Source organism: Coptis chinensis, chromosome 7 (assembly GCF_015680905.1).
Source record: "Coptis chinensis isolate HL-2020 chromosome 7, ASM1568090v1, whole genome shotgun sequence".
Classification (NCBI taxonomy): Eukaryota; Viridiplantae; Streptophyta; class Magnoliopsida; order Ranunculales; family Ranunculaceae; genus Coptis; species Coptis chinensis.
The window spans coordinates 6,198,362-6,213,291 of NC_141462.1; the positions used below are offsets into that span (position 1 = coordinate 6,198,362).

The 14,930-nt window shown below is 36.1% G+C and overlaps 2 protein-coding genes and 1 long non-coding RNA gene across 5 annotated transcripts; 1 reads left to right on the plus strand and 2 right to left on the minus strand.

The window, feature by feature from the left end:
- Positions 1-1,598: 1,598 nt before the first annotated feature.
- On the minus strand, positions 1,599-3,438 carry LOC147485563 (uncharacterized). Its single transcript, XR_015202308.1, has 3 exons — positions 2,976-3,438; positions 2,649-2,765; positions 1,599-1,994 (listed from the first exon to the last, which is right to left on the minus strand). It is a non-coding gene; the product is annotated as an uncharacterized LOC147485563 (long non-coding RNA).
- Positions 3,439-4,899: 1,461 nt separating this feature from the next.
- On the plus strand, positions 4,900-8,276 carry LOC147485564 (putative disease resistance protein At1g61300). Its single transcript, XM_086573549.1, has 2 exons — positions 4,900-7,731; positions 7,844-8,276. The coding sequence occupies exons 1-2, from the start codon at positions 4,900-4,902 to the stop codon at positions 7,859-7,861; spliced, it is 2,850 nt and encodes a 949-aa protein (XP_086429675.1). The 3' UTR covers positions 7,862-8,276.
- Positions 8,277-9,200: 924 nt separating this feature from the next.
- LOC147485565 (Aldolase superfamily protein) lies at positions 9,201-14,774 on the minus strand. Of its 3 annotated transcripts, none has more exons than XM_086570141.1 (9): positions 14,573-14,774; positions 14,220-14,422; positions 13,943-14,141; positions 13,658-13,837; positions 12,450-12,530; positions 12,208-12,371; positions 11,205-11,341; positions 10,993-11,108; positions 9,201-9,691 (listed from the first exon to the last, which is right to left on the minus strand). In XM_086570141.1, the coding sequence occupies exons 2-9, from the start codon at positions 14,372-14,374 to the stop codon at positions 9,443-9,445; spliced, it is 1,281 nt and encodes a 426-aa protein (XP_086426267.1). In that variant the 5' UTR covers positions 14,375-14,422; positions 14,573-14,774; the 3' UTR covers positions 9,201-9,442. The 3 variants fall into 3 exon arrangements, with proteins under 3 accessions (XP_086426267.1, XP_086426266.1, XP_086426268.1); XM_086570140.1 differs by having other exon boundaries at positions 14,220-14,495; positions 14,573-14,728; XM_086570142.1 differs by having other exon boundaries at positions 14,220-14,414; positions 14,573-14,709.
- Between the last annotated feature and the right edge of the window lie 156 nt (positions 14,775-14,930).

Below are 14,930 nucleotides of genomic sequence, written 5' to 3' on the forward strand. Positions count from 1 at the left end.
TTGCTTCTCTCAGAGTTATTGTGTAATTGAAAACATCGACTTAAAAAAAATCTAGAGTGATGAAGTGAAAAAATAAAGGGTTATTTAGAGATTAGTCCTACTTATTTAGGGGTATTTAGGGATAGGTCCTAAAATTATCGATTATTAGGAATTGGTCCTACTTCTATCGATTGACCTTGAGTCGTCTCAGTTGACTGTGGTCAACCCATTTTAAAATAATATATTTTTTAATTTTTTTACAAATGGCCAAACTACCCTTGAGCGGGCATATGACTTTATATTGGACCGATGGAAAACCAAATTAAACAATGGATCACTGTCAAAAATCTGAACGACTTAAACTTTTACCAGCAACGACTTAAACTTTTCATTGTTGATTGCATTTCCCACAATATCTAGCTGTGTCAAGTGAAAGGCTTTAAAAATCAGCACCGCTTCCCAAGTTTCTGCTACTTCGACATCGCCACTTGCACAATCATCAAAATTGCAATCATCTCTTACAGCATGAGACAAAGGAGAAGGGCACAAATATCTTGTTCTCGCCTATAGGGATCCAAGATAAGTAATTACGTAATGATCTCAAAGGCCCAAGCGTGAGTGAAACTCTTCTATTGTAACCGAGATTTAAGCAAGAGATCGAGGTGCATTGCCTCCAAACCTTCAATAGATTGAAGCTCGTTGTGGGATCGAGATCTAGCATCCGGACCCATAATAAATGTTCAAACGATCCAATCTTTGATAATGACAAATTGTTAAGCCGCAGCGCAATAATCGTTGGGCAAATTTGGAGAACCAGTTCCTCATATAGTGAAAGCGATTGCCTTGCCAAAGATTTCTCATTGGAGACCGGGGAGTTCTAGAACTTCTTGATTGACCTTCTTATATACAATAGGGGTATTATCATGCAATGTGTCATGAGCCATTAACAACCGTGCAAGAGTAAGCTTTCCAATTTTACGGATCATAATTAGTAACAATTCCCAAAATAGAGCAATCTCCTTGGTCACGGTCTCAAGGAGCCACTCAAGTCAGAGCCTCCTCATGATCCTTACTTGATTCTTAGTTGATCCAAGGACAAAATAGGACTTAAGTCAAGAGTTGGCTTCAAAAGTCACGAAATCTGTCTTCTCCCCGGCACCAACAACTTTTCCTTGACCTCTCTTGCGGCACTTTTCGGTGCCTTGCACATAAAAGTCACTTTGAATGCAAACCGTGAAGGAAAGTTGTAGCTAGAATCACTTGAAGAAACAATACCCTTAGTATGTCCAAGGCGAACCTCAATTGGATATGCTTTTGCAGAGTTTTCTTCTGAATTAGAAAATTTCAGGTATGTTATCCAAGCACGTGACATCCTTGAATTGTCGACTGAAGGTTAAGTGTTTGGTAGCAATCGTCAAGTTATCGTTTTTAATGGAGAAGATTAAGTGTTTCTTTTTCAAACTTGAAGATAATATTTGGTTAGGGTTTTATGAGAGAAGATAAATTGTCGTAGTGTTAGATAGAGAAGACCAACAATTCAATATAAAGTAGGATGTCAAACACGCTTAAGGGTAGTTTGGCCATTTGTAAAAAAATCAAAAAATATATTATTATAAAATGGGTTGACCACGGTCAACTGAGACGACTCAAGGTCAATCGATAGAAGTAGGACCAATCCCTAATAATCGATAATTTTAGGACCTATTCCTAAATATCCCTAAATAAGTAGGACCAATCTCTAAATAACCCAAAAATAAATAAATAGAAAAACAAAGAATGAAGACAACAAAGAAACATAATTTATGTGTTCTTTCTAAGATTAAAAGAAGTATGTGTAATAGGTTACAGGAACTACATATTGTATGTTGCTTCAAGGATATTGCATTGGATAAATCAACTTTTACTGCAACAATTAGATCTTCCAAATAGAAATGTCTATTTTTCTAATTGAGATATTGAACCCATATGATCCATATTTTTCTTGTGTGTCCAATCAAAGACTGAATTGGCCATATCTGCAATAAGATCAAAACATATTGTTCTCCATTAAGCCTACAGTTCCATGCATCAATTTACATTTAAAATTGTTTGTGACTTTTACTTTTCACAGTAGCAATACCCTATGCCAGTTAGAGGACACACCTCTTATTGAAGAATACGCGTTCAATTTATAATTCTCCGAAGAACCTTCTGCCATCTTCAATATCAATTGTGATTCTAAGATTAAAAGAAGTATGGGTGATAGGTTACTACGTCCAACTTACTTAGCTTGTCAACTATGTCTTCATTAATTGTACTCAGTTATATCTTCCCTTCAAGAACCCAGATCACATTATTCCTTTTAGATTATCGTCGTTAGAAAGCTATTAGAGCAAGACAATAGAACTTGAATACATGAAGCTCCAACAATTTATTGATTGGAAAATATGAATAACCCTAGGGATACAACATCAGCAACTTTGTTGTCATTCCACTGAGAAAAAATGTAAGAATAATCTCAGAGATACAACATCAGCAACTTAGTTGTATCCCCTAACTAATACTTCAGGGCTATATAAAATGGACTTCCAACAGTCCCATGCAGACTTTGCTTTGCTAAATGAAAACCAAATTGCTAAAGAGATGATGTCTATGAATTATAAACAACAATGAAAATTAGTCAAAAGTACCTGATTTGATGGAGGTAACAAGACCAAATTGTCCACACGTTCTTGAAATAAATTGTCCAACTTCTCTTTCCTGAACATGCCAACCACCATAGTAGTAAATTGTCCAATTTCTCTTTCCTGAACATGACAGCCACCATAGCAATAATCAAAGGCTCGTACAAAAAAATATGTCCCAACCAACACAAATGCCCATACCACAATTTTGTTCAGTTCGTCTCGAAATAATTGCAAATAAAGAATAGTAAGAAAAGTAACACTACTTAGTAGTCTATAGAAAGTCTTAGTATGGACTAAGAAGTAAGAAAAGAGAGACTATAGAGAATGCACCTGGAAGTTGGAGTCAGGTGCTGAGCAGAAAGATATATCTCCCTACCAAGCTTTCACTGGAACAAATGAACTTTGGAGCTGCGAGTGCTGGGTGTATGGCTTGGAATGATGTTGGTGATATGATGGGAGCAGCTGTTAGGAAATTTAATGCAACAAGTCCTGAGGAGGCTGAGATGGTAGTAAGTGAAGTAGCAATTCTGTTGGTGTGCTATCTGGACAGCTACAACTATGTGATCCAAGGAGATTGTAAAGAGATAATCCAGTTCTATAATGGTGGAGGGTATAGGTGGAGTTTGAAGGCTCATCATTTTGCTGTAACAAGATTTTGTAGTAATTTAAAATCGGTTAGCTTTAACTGGATAAGTAGGAATGTTAATGGTGATGCTCACCAACTCGCTCAGTGAGCACTGCATCAGTTATCTATGACAGCTCTGACAAAATGGGTGGTGGAGGCAAACCTTGTTCCAATTTGGTTGTAAGTTTTAACTAATATATGTGGTAGGCAAGTTTATAGGAAAAAAAAAATAATAATAAAAAAATGATAATAATAATGTACCTGGTCGGGTTCAATCATTGGAACAACAGTACCTGTCAAGCATGAAATATAAAGTATAGAAACTGTAAGAACCAAATTGATTTTTTCCCTCAAATTAAGAACCAAATTGATAGTTACATAGAAACTCTAACAATGATTTTGTGATTTGCTCCTGCCGCAAGTGTTAAAACAGGGCCAGAAGCTAGATGACGTGGTAGTGCTAGTATTCTGAAATGTTCAAAGCATTGTTTCTTAATTAAGAAAAGAAACAATCTGGTGAAGGCATTAGGGAATAATACTATGATCACATTAATATTCCCTAATACTAATATAACAACTCTAATGTGATCACGCTAATACACCTTACTCCTTAATACAATGAAACAACATGTACCATCACTCAAGGTACATGACTTTCAGAAGTCCTGACTTTTACCTTAAAAGAGTTCATTATAGTAGATTTCAGACAGGCTTCTTTAGCTCACCATATGGACCATATCCTGCCCATAGTCACTCTCGGACAGTTAATTTTCATGTGAAGAACCTTGAGCTGATGGAATATATCCCACTTCCAACCGCTAAGGATAATGAGTAACTGCAGCCAAAGTATGATCTGATTGCTAGCTTTGTTCATGATGGCAAACCTGGTGACGGGTCTTATAGGGTATTTGTTCAAAGGAAATGAGAAAAATTATGGTAAGAATCAATTTTGATATGAAAACAACCAACACTCTAGTTGGTGCTCGAAAATATTTTAATGTTGTTTGATCCATTATTGTAGGTATGAGATGCAGGATCTTCATGTGGCGGAGACTCTTCGTCAGATAGTCCCACTTTCTGAGTCTTACATGCAGATATATGGGCAGCAGCAGTTAGGCTCGCTCCAAGTTTTGGTGTTGTATTTATTAGAAATCATGTATTGGTATTTGGTAGATTTTACCGGCTTTCTAAGTCCTTATTAGTACTTCAGAAAATATTAAAACAAAAATGACAAAAAATAGTAAGAAAACTTAAATTATCCTGGTAGTCTGGTACAATTATCAGTTCACAATTATAGAGTGTGCTATGAATATTTCAGATATCAAATTGTGCTTCCTTAATTTAATGGCATATCGGCATAGAATTTTATTTCTCGAACTTTTCAAATTGTGGATATGCCCAAACTATCTCCAATTCTCCACCCCATTATTCCATACAAGTGGGCAAGTGGCTACTCTTCTCTCAATAATACAAGAAAATCCAGTTCATCACAGCCTTCGATCCTTAAATCCATCCAAATCTCAACCGTCCATTACTTATTAAATACACCATAATAATTCCAATCATTCCAACACCACCAACCAAGTTCCAACACTAGCAAACCAGCAAAAAAAAAAAAAAGCAAAAATTATGGAGGCCGTTGCTGGTGGAGTAACCGCGCCTGTATTTGCTCATGGTGAACGCGAGCTTAATTATATTTGCCGTTTCAAAAGAAATATTAAAGACCTCGGTGACAATATTGCTGCACTAGAAGCAAATAGAAAAGATGTTCGGTCCAGGGTCGATGCAGCCCGGAATAATAACCATTTGATAAGGAAAACTGTGGACACATGGCTGGAACAGGCAGATCGTTTATTTGAAGAAGCAACACAGCTAAAAAGTGAAGCAGGAGATATCAATAGCTGGTGGAAAGGGTGGGTTACTTGCTCTCGTTTCTGTCTTGGTAGAAAAGCAGCAAAGAAAAATGTTGATATCCAGAAACACTTGGAAGAGAAGTTTGACGAAAATAATTTGTCCGACCCTAGGCCTATTCAAAGCTATGAACCCGAGCCTGATGGTGATTTTAAAACTTTTGCATCAAGGGAGGCGACTAAATCAGAAGTCATCGCGGCATTGAAAAATGATAAAATCAGCTTAGTCGGGATATTTGGGATGCCGGGAGTTGGCAAGACCATGTTGATGCAAGCAGTAATGGCACAAGTGAAAAAGGAGAAAGTCTTTGATGAGGTTGTGATGGTTGTCGTGTCTCAGAAGCCCGTCTTGGAAACGATCCAAGATGCTATTGCAGAGAAATTGGACCTGAAATTTAAAGGAAAATCTATAAGAGCAGAAGAACTGCGGGAGAGACTTAATCAAGAAAGAAAGACTCTTTTGTGCTTAGATGATGTATGGGAGCGCATGGAGTTAGTTGAAGTAGGCATTCCTTACAAAAATGCGGGAAATCGCTGCAAGGTCATTTTCACAACAAGGAACCAAGGCGAGTGTGAACGTATGGAAATGGACAAAAAGATTGAAGTTAAAGTCTTATCGGAAGTAGACTCATGGGATCTATTTCGAAGTAAAGCTGGTTCTGTTGTGGACTCGTCTGTTTTCGAAACGGTTGCTGGAAATATTGTAAAGGAATTTAAAGGTTTGCCCTTGGCAATCGTTACCTTGGGTTTGGCTTTGAGAAACAAGGACGATATTGCTGTTTGGGACGATACACTTGCACGACTACAGACGTCAATCTATGATGAAAAGATGGAGCGTGTCAATGCTTCCATAAGATTGAGCTATGACTTTCTTAAAGATGAGACAACCAAAATGTGCTTCTTATTTTGTTGTATGTTTCCAGAAGACTGTCAGATCCCAACTGATGTGCTGTTTGGTTACATGATGGGAGAAAAGCTGATTAGAAATGTAGACACTTTCGAGCAAGCAAGGAATAGATTGCAGGCCACAGTTGAGAAGCTTACATCTGCAGGTTTGTTGTTGAAAGGCGACTATGGACGCATTATGATGCATGATGTCGTCCGCGATGTGGCAGTATCAATTGCATGTGAAGAAACAAATGAATTCATTGTTAAAGCTAAAATTAGTTTCGACGAGTGGTCAGATATGGAGTTGGAAAAATGCAAGCGATTGTCATTGATGGATAAAAATATCAGGTATCCCTCTCAGATTAAAGCTCCAAACCTCTTAACCTTATCTTTGAATAACTTCAATGATTTACATGAATTTCCTTTCAAATATTTTCATGATCTATTTTTTTTCAGTTCCTTAAATGAAATTCCTTCCAATTTCTTTCAAGAAATGACAAACCTTTTGACTCTAGATCTAAGTAACACCAATATTAGATCACTTCCAACATCACTCTCAAGCCTTACAAACCTCCGTACGCTTCACTTGAATAATTGTTCTGAGCTGAAGAATATATCCCCAGTTGTAAAACTTAACCGCCTTGAAATACTTTGTCTTAATGAATCTGGAATTGAAATTTTTCCAGAAGAGATGGGTAGCCTAACTTGTCTGAAGTCGTTGAACTTTTTAAGAACAAAACCGCCTTATACAACCATCTCACCGAAAGTTATATCAAGGTTGTTACGGTTAGAAGAATTCTCTGGAAATTATATAGAAAATCTCCAATTCTCTTCAGAAAACGATTCTAGTCCATGGAAAAAGATAACAAGATTTAAAATTTCGCTGGGGAAATACGATATTTCACATTTGAGAGATATCAGACAGATGGAAAGGACGGAATTCCGGAGAAGTTTGATCCTTACACTCTCGTCAATTTCGATTTCACATTTGATCCAAGTGTTGTTACCGAAAACAATGTTGTTGTATTTAAAATGCAAGGGGATTGAGAATGTGCTACAGCTTGATAAAATTGTCCCTAATTTAAGGATGTTAGCAGTAGACAATTGCGGAAAGTTAATCACTCTTATACCGGAAAGTGTCAGAGACGATGTGGGAGATGGGGTGGAGCAGGGGTCGTCTTCGACCCGACTCTGTTACTCGCCACCTTCTCGAATTTTCCATAATTTAACACATCTGGCTATTACAAATTGCCCTAAGTTGAAGCACCTCTTCCCATTGAGAGTATTTCAACTTCTTTCCAAGTTGGAAATGATGGTTGTGCAAAACTGCTCTGCTTTGGAGATACTGTTTCGAGATGACAGTGATATAGAGAGCGGAGATTTAGAGAGAGACAAGGCCAGCCACCATCTTCTGAAGGCCTTCGTTCTTTTGGGTTTACCAAAACTGTCAAGTTTCAGTGGAAGCGATTCACTTGTTGTTGATTGGCCCTCCGCAAAATCTCTAACTGTGAAAGGATGCCCGAATTTGAAGAGACTACCCCTGGGTACTCACAGTGTACCCAAACTAGAAACTTTTACTATTTCGGACCAGGAGTGGTTCAATAAGCTGGAGTGGGACGACCAAAGAATCAAGGCCGAATTGCAAACCCTTTTGGTTTTGGAGGTGAAGTGCTAAACCTTGTTCCTCTTTCTTTATTTATGTTTCATCCACCTCAATTTTATTTTTGGCACAAAATATTCTTCTTTTCAACTTCATACAAGATTACTTTATATAGGTAAAGGATTCTGATTAAGATTCCGATGAAGCAGCAGATGAAGATTCCGATGAAGCAGCAGATGAAGATTCCGATGAAGAACGAAGCAATCTCTCGTGTAGATGAAGATTCTGATGAAGCAGCAGATGCAAAAATAATGGAGGCTAAAATCTTCATATTACCAACTCCAATTTCATCTTTCCCATTCAAATTTTATCTTCTCTATGTCCTTCCTTCTTCCAGATTTTGGCTGCTTCTGGTCTTCTTTCTCGGCATTCCCGTCGCTAGCAGTATGCCAGTATTCTAGTAGTACTGTTTGGAGTGGCTCAAAAGTTTGTCTAAGGTTAATAATTGGATATATATTCTTCTGTATTGTTTCTGTCAATAAAACAAATTGGTAATTGGGTTGTTTGTGATTCTATTCTATTTAATGAAATTCATTGTGGTAATACTAGTAATAAGTGTTATGTCCATAGCATTTACAATTCAAATATTTTTGGTCGACACCATAGCAAACAAAAAATGGCTTTAAAATATTTTTGAGAAATGAAAAGAACAAGAAACCAAATAAAGGTTTGCTGGCGATGCTTTTCTAAGGGTAAATTTGATATCCAAGTAGTAGATTCTTGCATTCTGATTTTCTGAGTCAAGAATAGCTGAGCATGAAGCATGACGTTACCAAAATTCAAGTTTGTTTTTTTTGGTGAACAAGTTAACAACCCGAAATTTAAGTTCGATAACTCAAGTTTGAATAAAACATTTTGGTGGTTCTGCTACTACTTGAGATTTAAGTATTAATTACTTTTAATTACAGTCTCAAATAAGTGATTTTTCTTTTCTTTTTTAAATAATGACTTTGTGATTTGCTCTTACCGCAAGTGTTAACAACAGGGCCAGATCTTAGATGATTTGGTACTGCTAATACTCTGAAACGTTCAGAGCATTGCAGTAAAACAAGAAAAGAAACAGTCTGGTGAAGGCACTTTGAACTTTTGAAGGCAATGTATTTGGGATAATTATAATGAAAACACAATATTCCCTAACACTAATATAACATTCCTAATATAACATCTATAATAATATTCCCAGTCACAATTGAACGTCATGTACCACTGCAGGTACATGACTTTGAGATGTCCCAACTTTTACCTTAAAAGCGCATTAGAATATAGATTTCAGACGAGTTTCTTTAGTTCGTTGTTATCCTATTTCAGCTTTTAAAAGAAAAAATCACAGTAATAATCTAAGGCAAATGGCAATATATGTGTGAAATATATCCTACATATAACAGTGTATCCATTAATTCAACACAGGTCCTACGTAAATTCCAAAGTAACATAACATTTTTTTTTTCCGATAATGGAAGTAACATAGCATATTGGTACAAAAAAAAGTAATATTATTGCTTATCATAATGTCTCTTCGATGAGAATCAGAACATATTCACTGATACATCATACATCCGTTTCATCAAGGGCTCTGAATCCAAACTCAACTTATTGCATTATTTGTGGAGTTGTGTACATATATCAAGCATCAATGTGCGATCCAAATTAAAAAATCACCGCCAAATTTTTGGCTTTTGGAGTCTTCTTTGGCAGGAACCAGATTTACATTAAGTTATATTTTAGAGGCATCTGATGTGATTCTGCTTAAAGCAACGGCTGCCTTTGAGCCAGATGCACGTCCCAAATGCTTGCAGATGAATTCCCCAGCTGACATGAGCTTGCCAAGGTCTACATTGGTTTTCACGCCAAGCCCGTTGAGCATGTACACCACATCCTCTGTCGCAACATTCCCAGAAGCACCTTTGGCATACGGGCAACCTCCAAGGCCCGCAACAGATGAATCGACTATACTGATTCCCATCTGTGAAGAAAAAAAACTTTTAGCAGTAAGGAACAGTTCAATGTATGATTTTTCTGTTACACCGAAGCTACAAGCAAGCAGTAAGAAACTGTTTCACAAAAAGTTTAGGAACATAAGCTTTCTGATGCATAGGAGGACCATGTCCTACCAACTGAAACAGTGCTCTGTCTTAATAACCAAATTGCATAGACATTTTGAGTATGTATAGATTTCCCAATCCATTGATTACCAATTCTACTTCAGAATCATTCATGATTTAGCACAAAGGAATTGGAAAGGTCGATAAGTAAAAATTGGAAGCTAAGGCATCCAATTGAGTCAGTATTATATGGGAAACAGAACACCAACTCTCTCCAGCTCAGGCATTTTTAGAATCCTCGTGATGGATTGAGACAAACCACACAGGCCATTAGCATCATGATTCATGCACTTTGATTCATTTGCCTTCTTTATAGAATTATAGGAATATAGATGATAGCATAGTACAAAATATCAGGATATAGGTATTTATCGATATTCAATTTCTGGATATGTATCGTAGATATATCCTCTTCTTTGGGGATATTTGACATTGTTTCACATGCAAATATCGTAGATATATCCAAAATATCGACAAATATTGTAGATATTGTGGATATTTATTGATATATCATGATACATTATTTATATTTATTTGAAATATAATGGTAAATATTAAATAAAATTGCTATATACACAAAATATCGCCAAATATCGTCAAAATATCACTGATATTTATAGTCGTATATATCTCTAAACATATCGTGATATTTATATATCTTTCTCTGAAATCTGGATAGATACCCAAATATCGCGATATATCGGGATATTTTGTACTATGGATGATAGAGAGTGGGGATTGCCCTCAACAGCCTCATTCCTGTTTTCTCTCTTCTCATCCATTTTTTACACAAATCTTAAAATGTTTCCACTGGTCCAACCACTTTACCTGAGACTTACTGAGTTTGTTATATTTCTGTGAAATTTAGTAAACCCTCGTCCTTTAGTCAATAGGGATGCAAATTGGAAGACATAGCATGCGAGCTTGTGGAGCAGAAACTTTTTATTTGAACCTTATAAGGTTTCTTTTTAACCCCTATTTCTATTTTGGCAATCAAAGGAGTGAGAAATTAAACCCCTATTACAAAAATACAATCAAGTAACATGCTGTCCTGCTTCTCATTTCCCAAAACCCAACACAATCTTCAACCAAATTGCTATTGAACATGAGCAGGTCTCTGGATTGTTATGTTCTTAAAAAGTCAAGTATAAACGTGACTTACTTGGAGTGACGCCAAAATATTAGAAAGAGATTGCCCATAAGTGTCATGGAAATGAACAGCAAGCTTCTCTAATGGAATGACAGCCATTACAGCTTCAAGCATTGGAACAACAGTACCTGTCAAGCATGACGTCAAAATTAGAGAAACTCTAAGAACCAAATTGATAGTTACATAGCTGACATAAAAGAAGAAGAAATGGTTAAGAACAGTACCAGGTGTACCAACACCAATTGTATCACCAAGGGAAATCTCAGAGCAACCCATGTCATAAAGTTCTTTTGCCACATATGCCACCTTTGAGGGAGGCACTGATCCTTGAACTGGACACCCCACAACACAAGAGACGTACCTAAAATTTTACTCCAAATCAGAAATGCATAAAGAGAAGTAAAAGGGAGAAAGGAGCATGCTCATTATTTCTATACATGAAGTACTCATTAAGAGACAACAATACAAGGTTTCAAGAGGGAAATCACAAATGAAATTCAACAACCATAATAAGTCCAATATGAAATAGATCATAAACATGAATTGTTTTTCACAAAGTAACTAATCCCAAGTATGTTATCATATATATTAAGAAAAAAAGGGCACTTCAGGGACAAACAATATCTGATCGATAAATACAGTGTAGACAGTAAAAAGGGCTATTTTATGTGGAGAAACTCTCAAGTTAGATCTAGTAAATTGTAAACATGCTCCTTACCATCACACACTTAATACCAGTAATCCAGTATGCATAAAAGAAGTATAATTTCTTATACTATAGAGAAAAAACTTTGCTTCCACCTAAAATATCTCTGCATTGAATATTCAAAGCATCATTTATCAAAAAAAATTATTTAATTTCACCAATAATTTAGCTTCCAATCCCTAGACACTGTTACCTAACTTTAACATATTACAACTCCTACGCCTGCAAACACAAAGAAGATCACCAGATAATACACTGCTTTCATACCAAGAACATAGGCACTGTACACATTCTCAGTAATTTGAATCTCCAGAAAATAGGTTGCCTAACTGAAATTTCAATCACTTGTAGCAAAGATATGTTGTCTTCCAACTCAGCGGTTTGGACATTTGGAATATTAATTTCTTAGATTGAATACTGAAGGTTTTACAAATCATCAAGGACTACAACAAAGGTGGAATTGAGCAACTAGTGAGGTGGTCAAAAAATAAGTGCCACCAAAGCAAACAAGACAGGCATACCCACGAACAGCGACTGATAGCGTTTTGGCAGCATCAGCAACTTCACGATAACGAATTAGGCTCTCTTCGATGCTGCAATTGATGTTTGACTTAGAAAAGGATTCAGACGCAGATGCAAATACAGCAACTTCCTTTGCTCCAGCAGCAACGGCAGCTTCAAAACCCTAGAAATACAGATGCAAAACATTTCACATAAACTCATGTTGGCTACAGTGTAGTTTGTTCCAGAAAAAATTACTCACTTTGAGATTAGGTGTTAACACGGGGAATCTAGCACCTTTCAAACTTTGAATTGCCTTCATTACATCTTTTGCATCTGCTAGCTGTATATAATAACAAAATCAGATCTTACATTCGTACTAACTTTGTTTAGGGAAATATACAATATGCGTAAAACACTGTGGGAAAAAAAATCCCAAGACACAGAAACCTTAAATGATGCTCAAATATCTGACAAAATATTGGTAGCACTATCAGTGTGTTTGGTTTTAAAAGGGGATAATTCCCTGATATACCCACCCTTTGGAGCAGAATTTCATGAGATAGAACAATTTTGATGGAAAACGTTATATAGGGATGGCATGGGAAAATTCTCCAAGAAAGTTCTTGAAGGTGCTAAAAGTTCCTCGGTGTGCTATATCATTAAGATTTTCCATTAAAAGGGGTTTACCATGGATAAATTACTTTGGGTAATCAAACACGCCCAATATTATAGCTAGAATAGCATGAAATGGTCCAAGACTTTTCCGACAATATAAAAGACATGCATTTTGAAAATACTAATCAATACAAAAGATTTCTTATAAGATAAGGTCTAACAGTTCAAGACTTAACATGTCAACACTTGAGAGGCAATGATACCCTATACCAGGGTACACAAGTTGGTTTCAGCTATACTACGCAAGCATGATTCACAGGGAGACACTAAAATTCAGATAAAAACCTCATACATAGTGGTCTCAGAAACTTCATTTCAGAAAAGTAAAAATATCAAGAAATGCATGCAACAGGCATGAAATTATAAAGCAAACAGATTCATCATTTCATGACAATCTGTTGGGATAACTTAGTTTATTTAAAGTAATAGTAGCAGATAACAACACACAGAAATTCCACGAGAGGGTCTTAAGTCTTAACATCCTTGATTTCACATAACAAAGTGCTTGAACATGTCATATGGAACATCATGGTTCCCTAAACAAGTTTAAGCATCAATTACCAAGCTAAAAATAAGCTCTTACATTGTAATGAACTATTAGCACCATACTAATTCAGTTTAGGCATTAAACAATTCAAGAACCAAGATTGGGAGGAAGTTTTCAATCAACAGAAATGGAACAACTGAATTCTCCTAGAGTTGGCAATATGTTCAAGAACAACAAAGAAAGGCAATCGGATTTACAGTAAAAGTAGTTAACAATCAAGGACAGGAAAAGTAAATCTGAGATACCTGAGGTACCCACTTTGGTGAGACAAAACTCGTGGCCTCGACAACAGGCAATCCTGAATATGCTAGCCTTTGTATCAATTCAACCTTAACAGCTGTAGGCACCACATTTTTCTCATTTTGCAACCCATCCCTTGGTCCAACTTCCACAATCTTGACATAACTCGGCAAGCCATTTAATAACTGCAGTATCGAATAACCACAATATATGGAAGCTAGTATCTAAACTAAATTCGAATAAATAAGTAGCAAAAAACGAAATTATAAACTCAAGTCAGTAGAGATCACCTTATTGTTCAACTTCCATACATCCTGTCGCTCGCATTGGGAGCTATATTGTCGATCAGGCAAATGCCACGAGTTACAAACATTTCCAGCCACCACATGACTCCTATCCAAGCTTGTAGTCCTATGGTTCAATGAATCCCCACGAGATAACTCCCTACTATGTCTTCTCCATACAAATGTCCCTTTCGAATATTCTTCACTGCATATTCAAACACAAAACATTAACAATACAATATTGATACAAACAATTAGAACCATTACACACACACACACTTACTTGCAACTATTAGATGAGCTACAACTCCTACCCTCAATCCAACAATTGCCCATTCCAACTTCATCTATACTACTAGGCCTGCATGCACCAGAAGAAAATCTCCAAATTCTGTCAACATGACTAGTCATGTTTGGTGGCTCCTCTAAACTCGACATTCTGGATGCAACAAGTGAACGGGACAAGCAAATGCTCCACCTGGAACACTTGGGAACGGATTTTGTTGCAATCATTAATTTAATTTATGTCAGCAACAGTAAATAAAACCCTTGCTCATCTCTGTAAACAAATTAGTACTTAAAAATCAATAAAATAATAATAATAATTCAAAAATCAAAACTGAGAAACAAACAGACCTGAAAGAGGTGAAGAAAGAGAAACCCTAGTTTTTTTTTTTATTTTAATAATAAAATATTAAGGAATTTGGAGAGAAGTGGTTTGTGCATATATATCAATCAGCTCATCTTTGAAGTTGGTTGTTGGTAGTTTTCAGTTGGAAACTATTAGACCATACCTATTTTTAATTAATATTATATTTATCACATCTTTGCTTGACTCATAATTTATCCAATTACTGTTTATCATGCAATTTTATAATCTGTGATTATTATTAGGTCAACTGTCCAAATTATTTGTCACCATTAGAAATTCCATTTTTATTATTCTATTTTATTTTTTGGTCTCAGACTTCTTTTTTGTTTTTTTTTTTTTTAA

What these genes read in the sequence shown, in the direction of transcription:
- LOC147485565 (XM_086570140.1), bottom strand. Translation starts at nt 14,449, where the DNA reads ATGATTGCAACAAAATCCGTTCCCAAGTGTTCCAGGTGGAGCATTTGC. An exon ending in CTATCAGTCGCTGTTCGTGG is followed by an intron (nt 11,342 to 12,207) that starts GTATGCCTGTCT and finishes GTAAAATTTTAG; the next exon opens with GTACGTCTCTTGTGTTGTGG. An exon ending in AATTGGTGTTGGTACACCTG is followed by an intron (nt 11,109 to 11,204) that starts GTACTGTTCTTA and finishes CATGCTTGACAG; the next exon opens with GTACTGTTGTTCCAATGCTT.
- LOC147485564 (XM_086573549.1), top strand. Translation starts at nt 4,900, where the DNA reads ATGGAGGCCGTTGCTGGTGGAGTAACCGCGCCTGTATTTGCTCATGGT.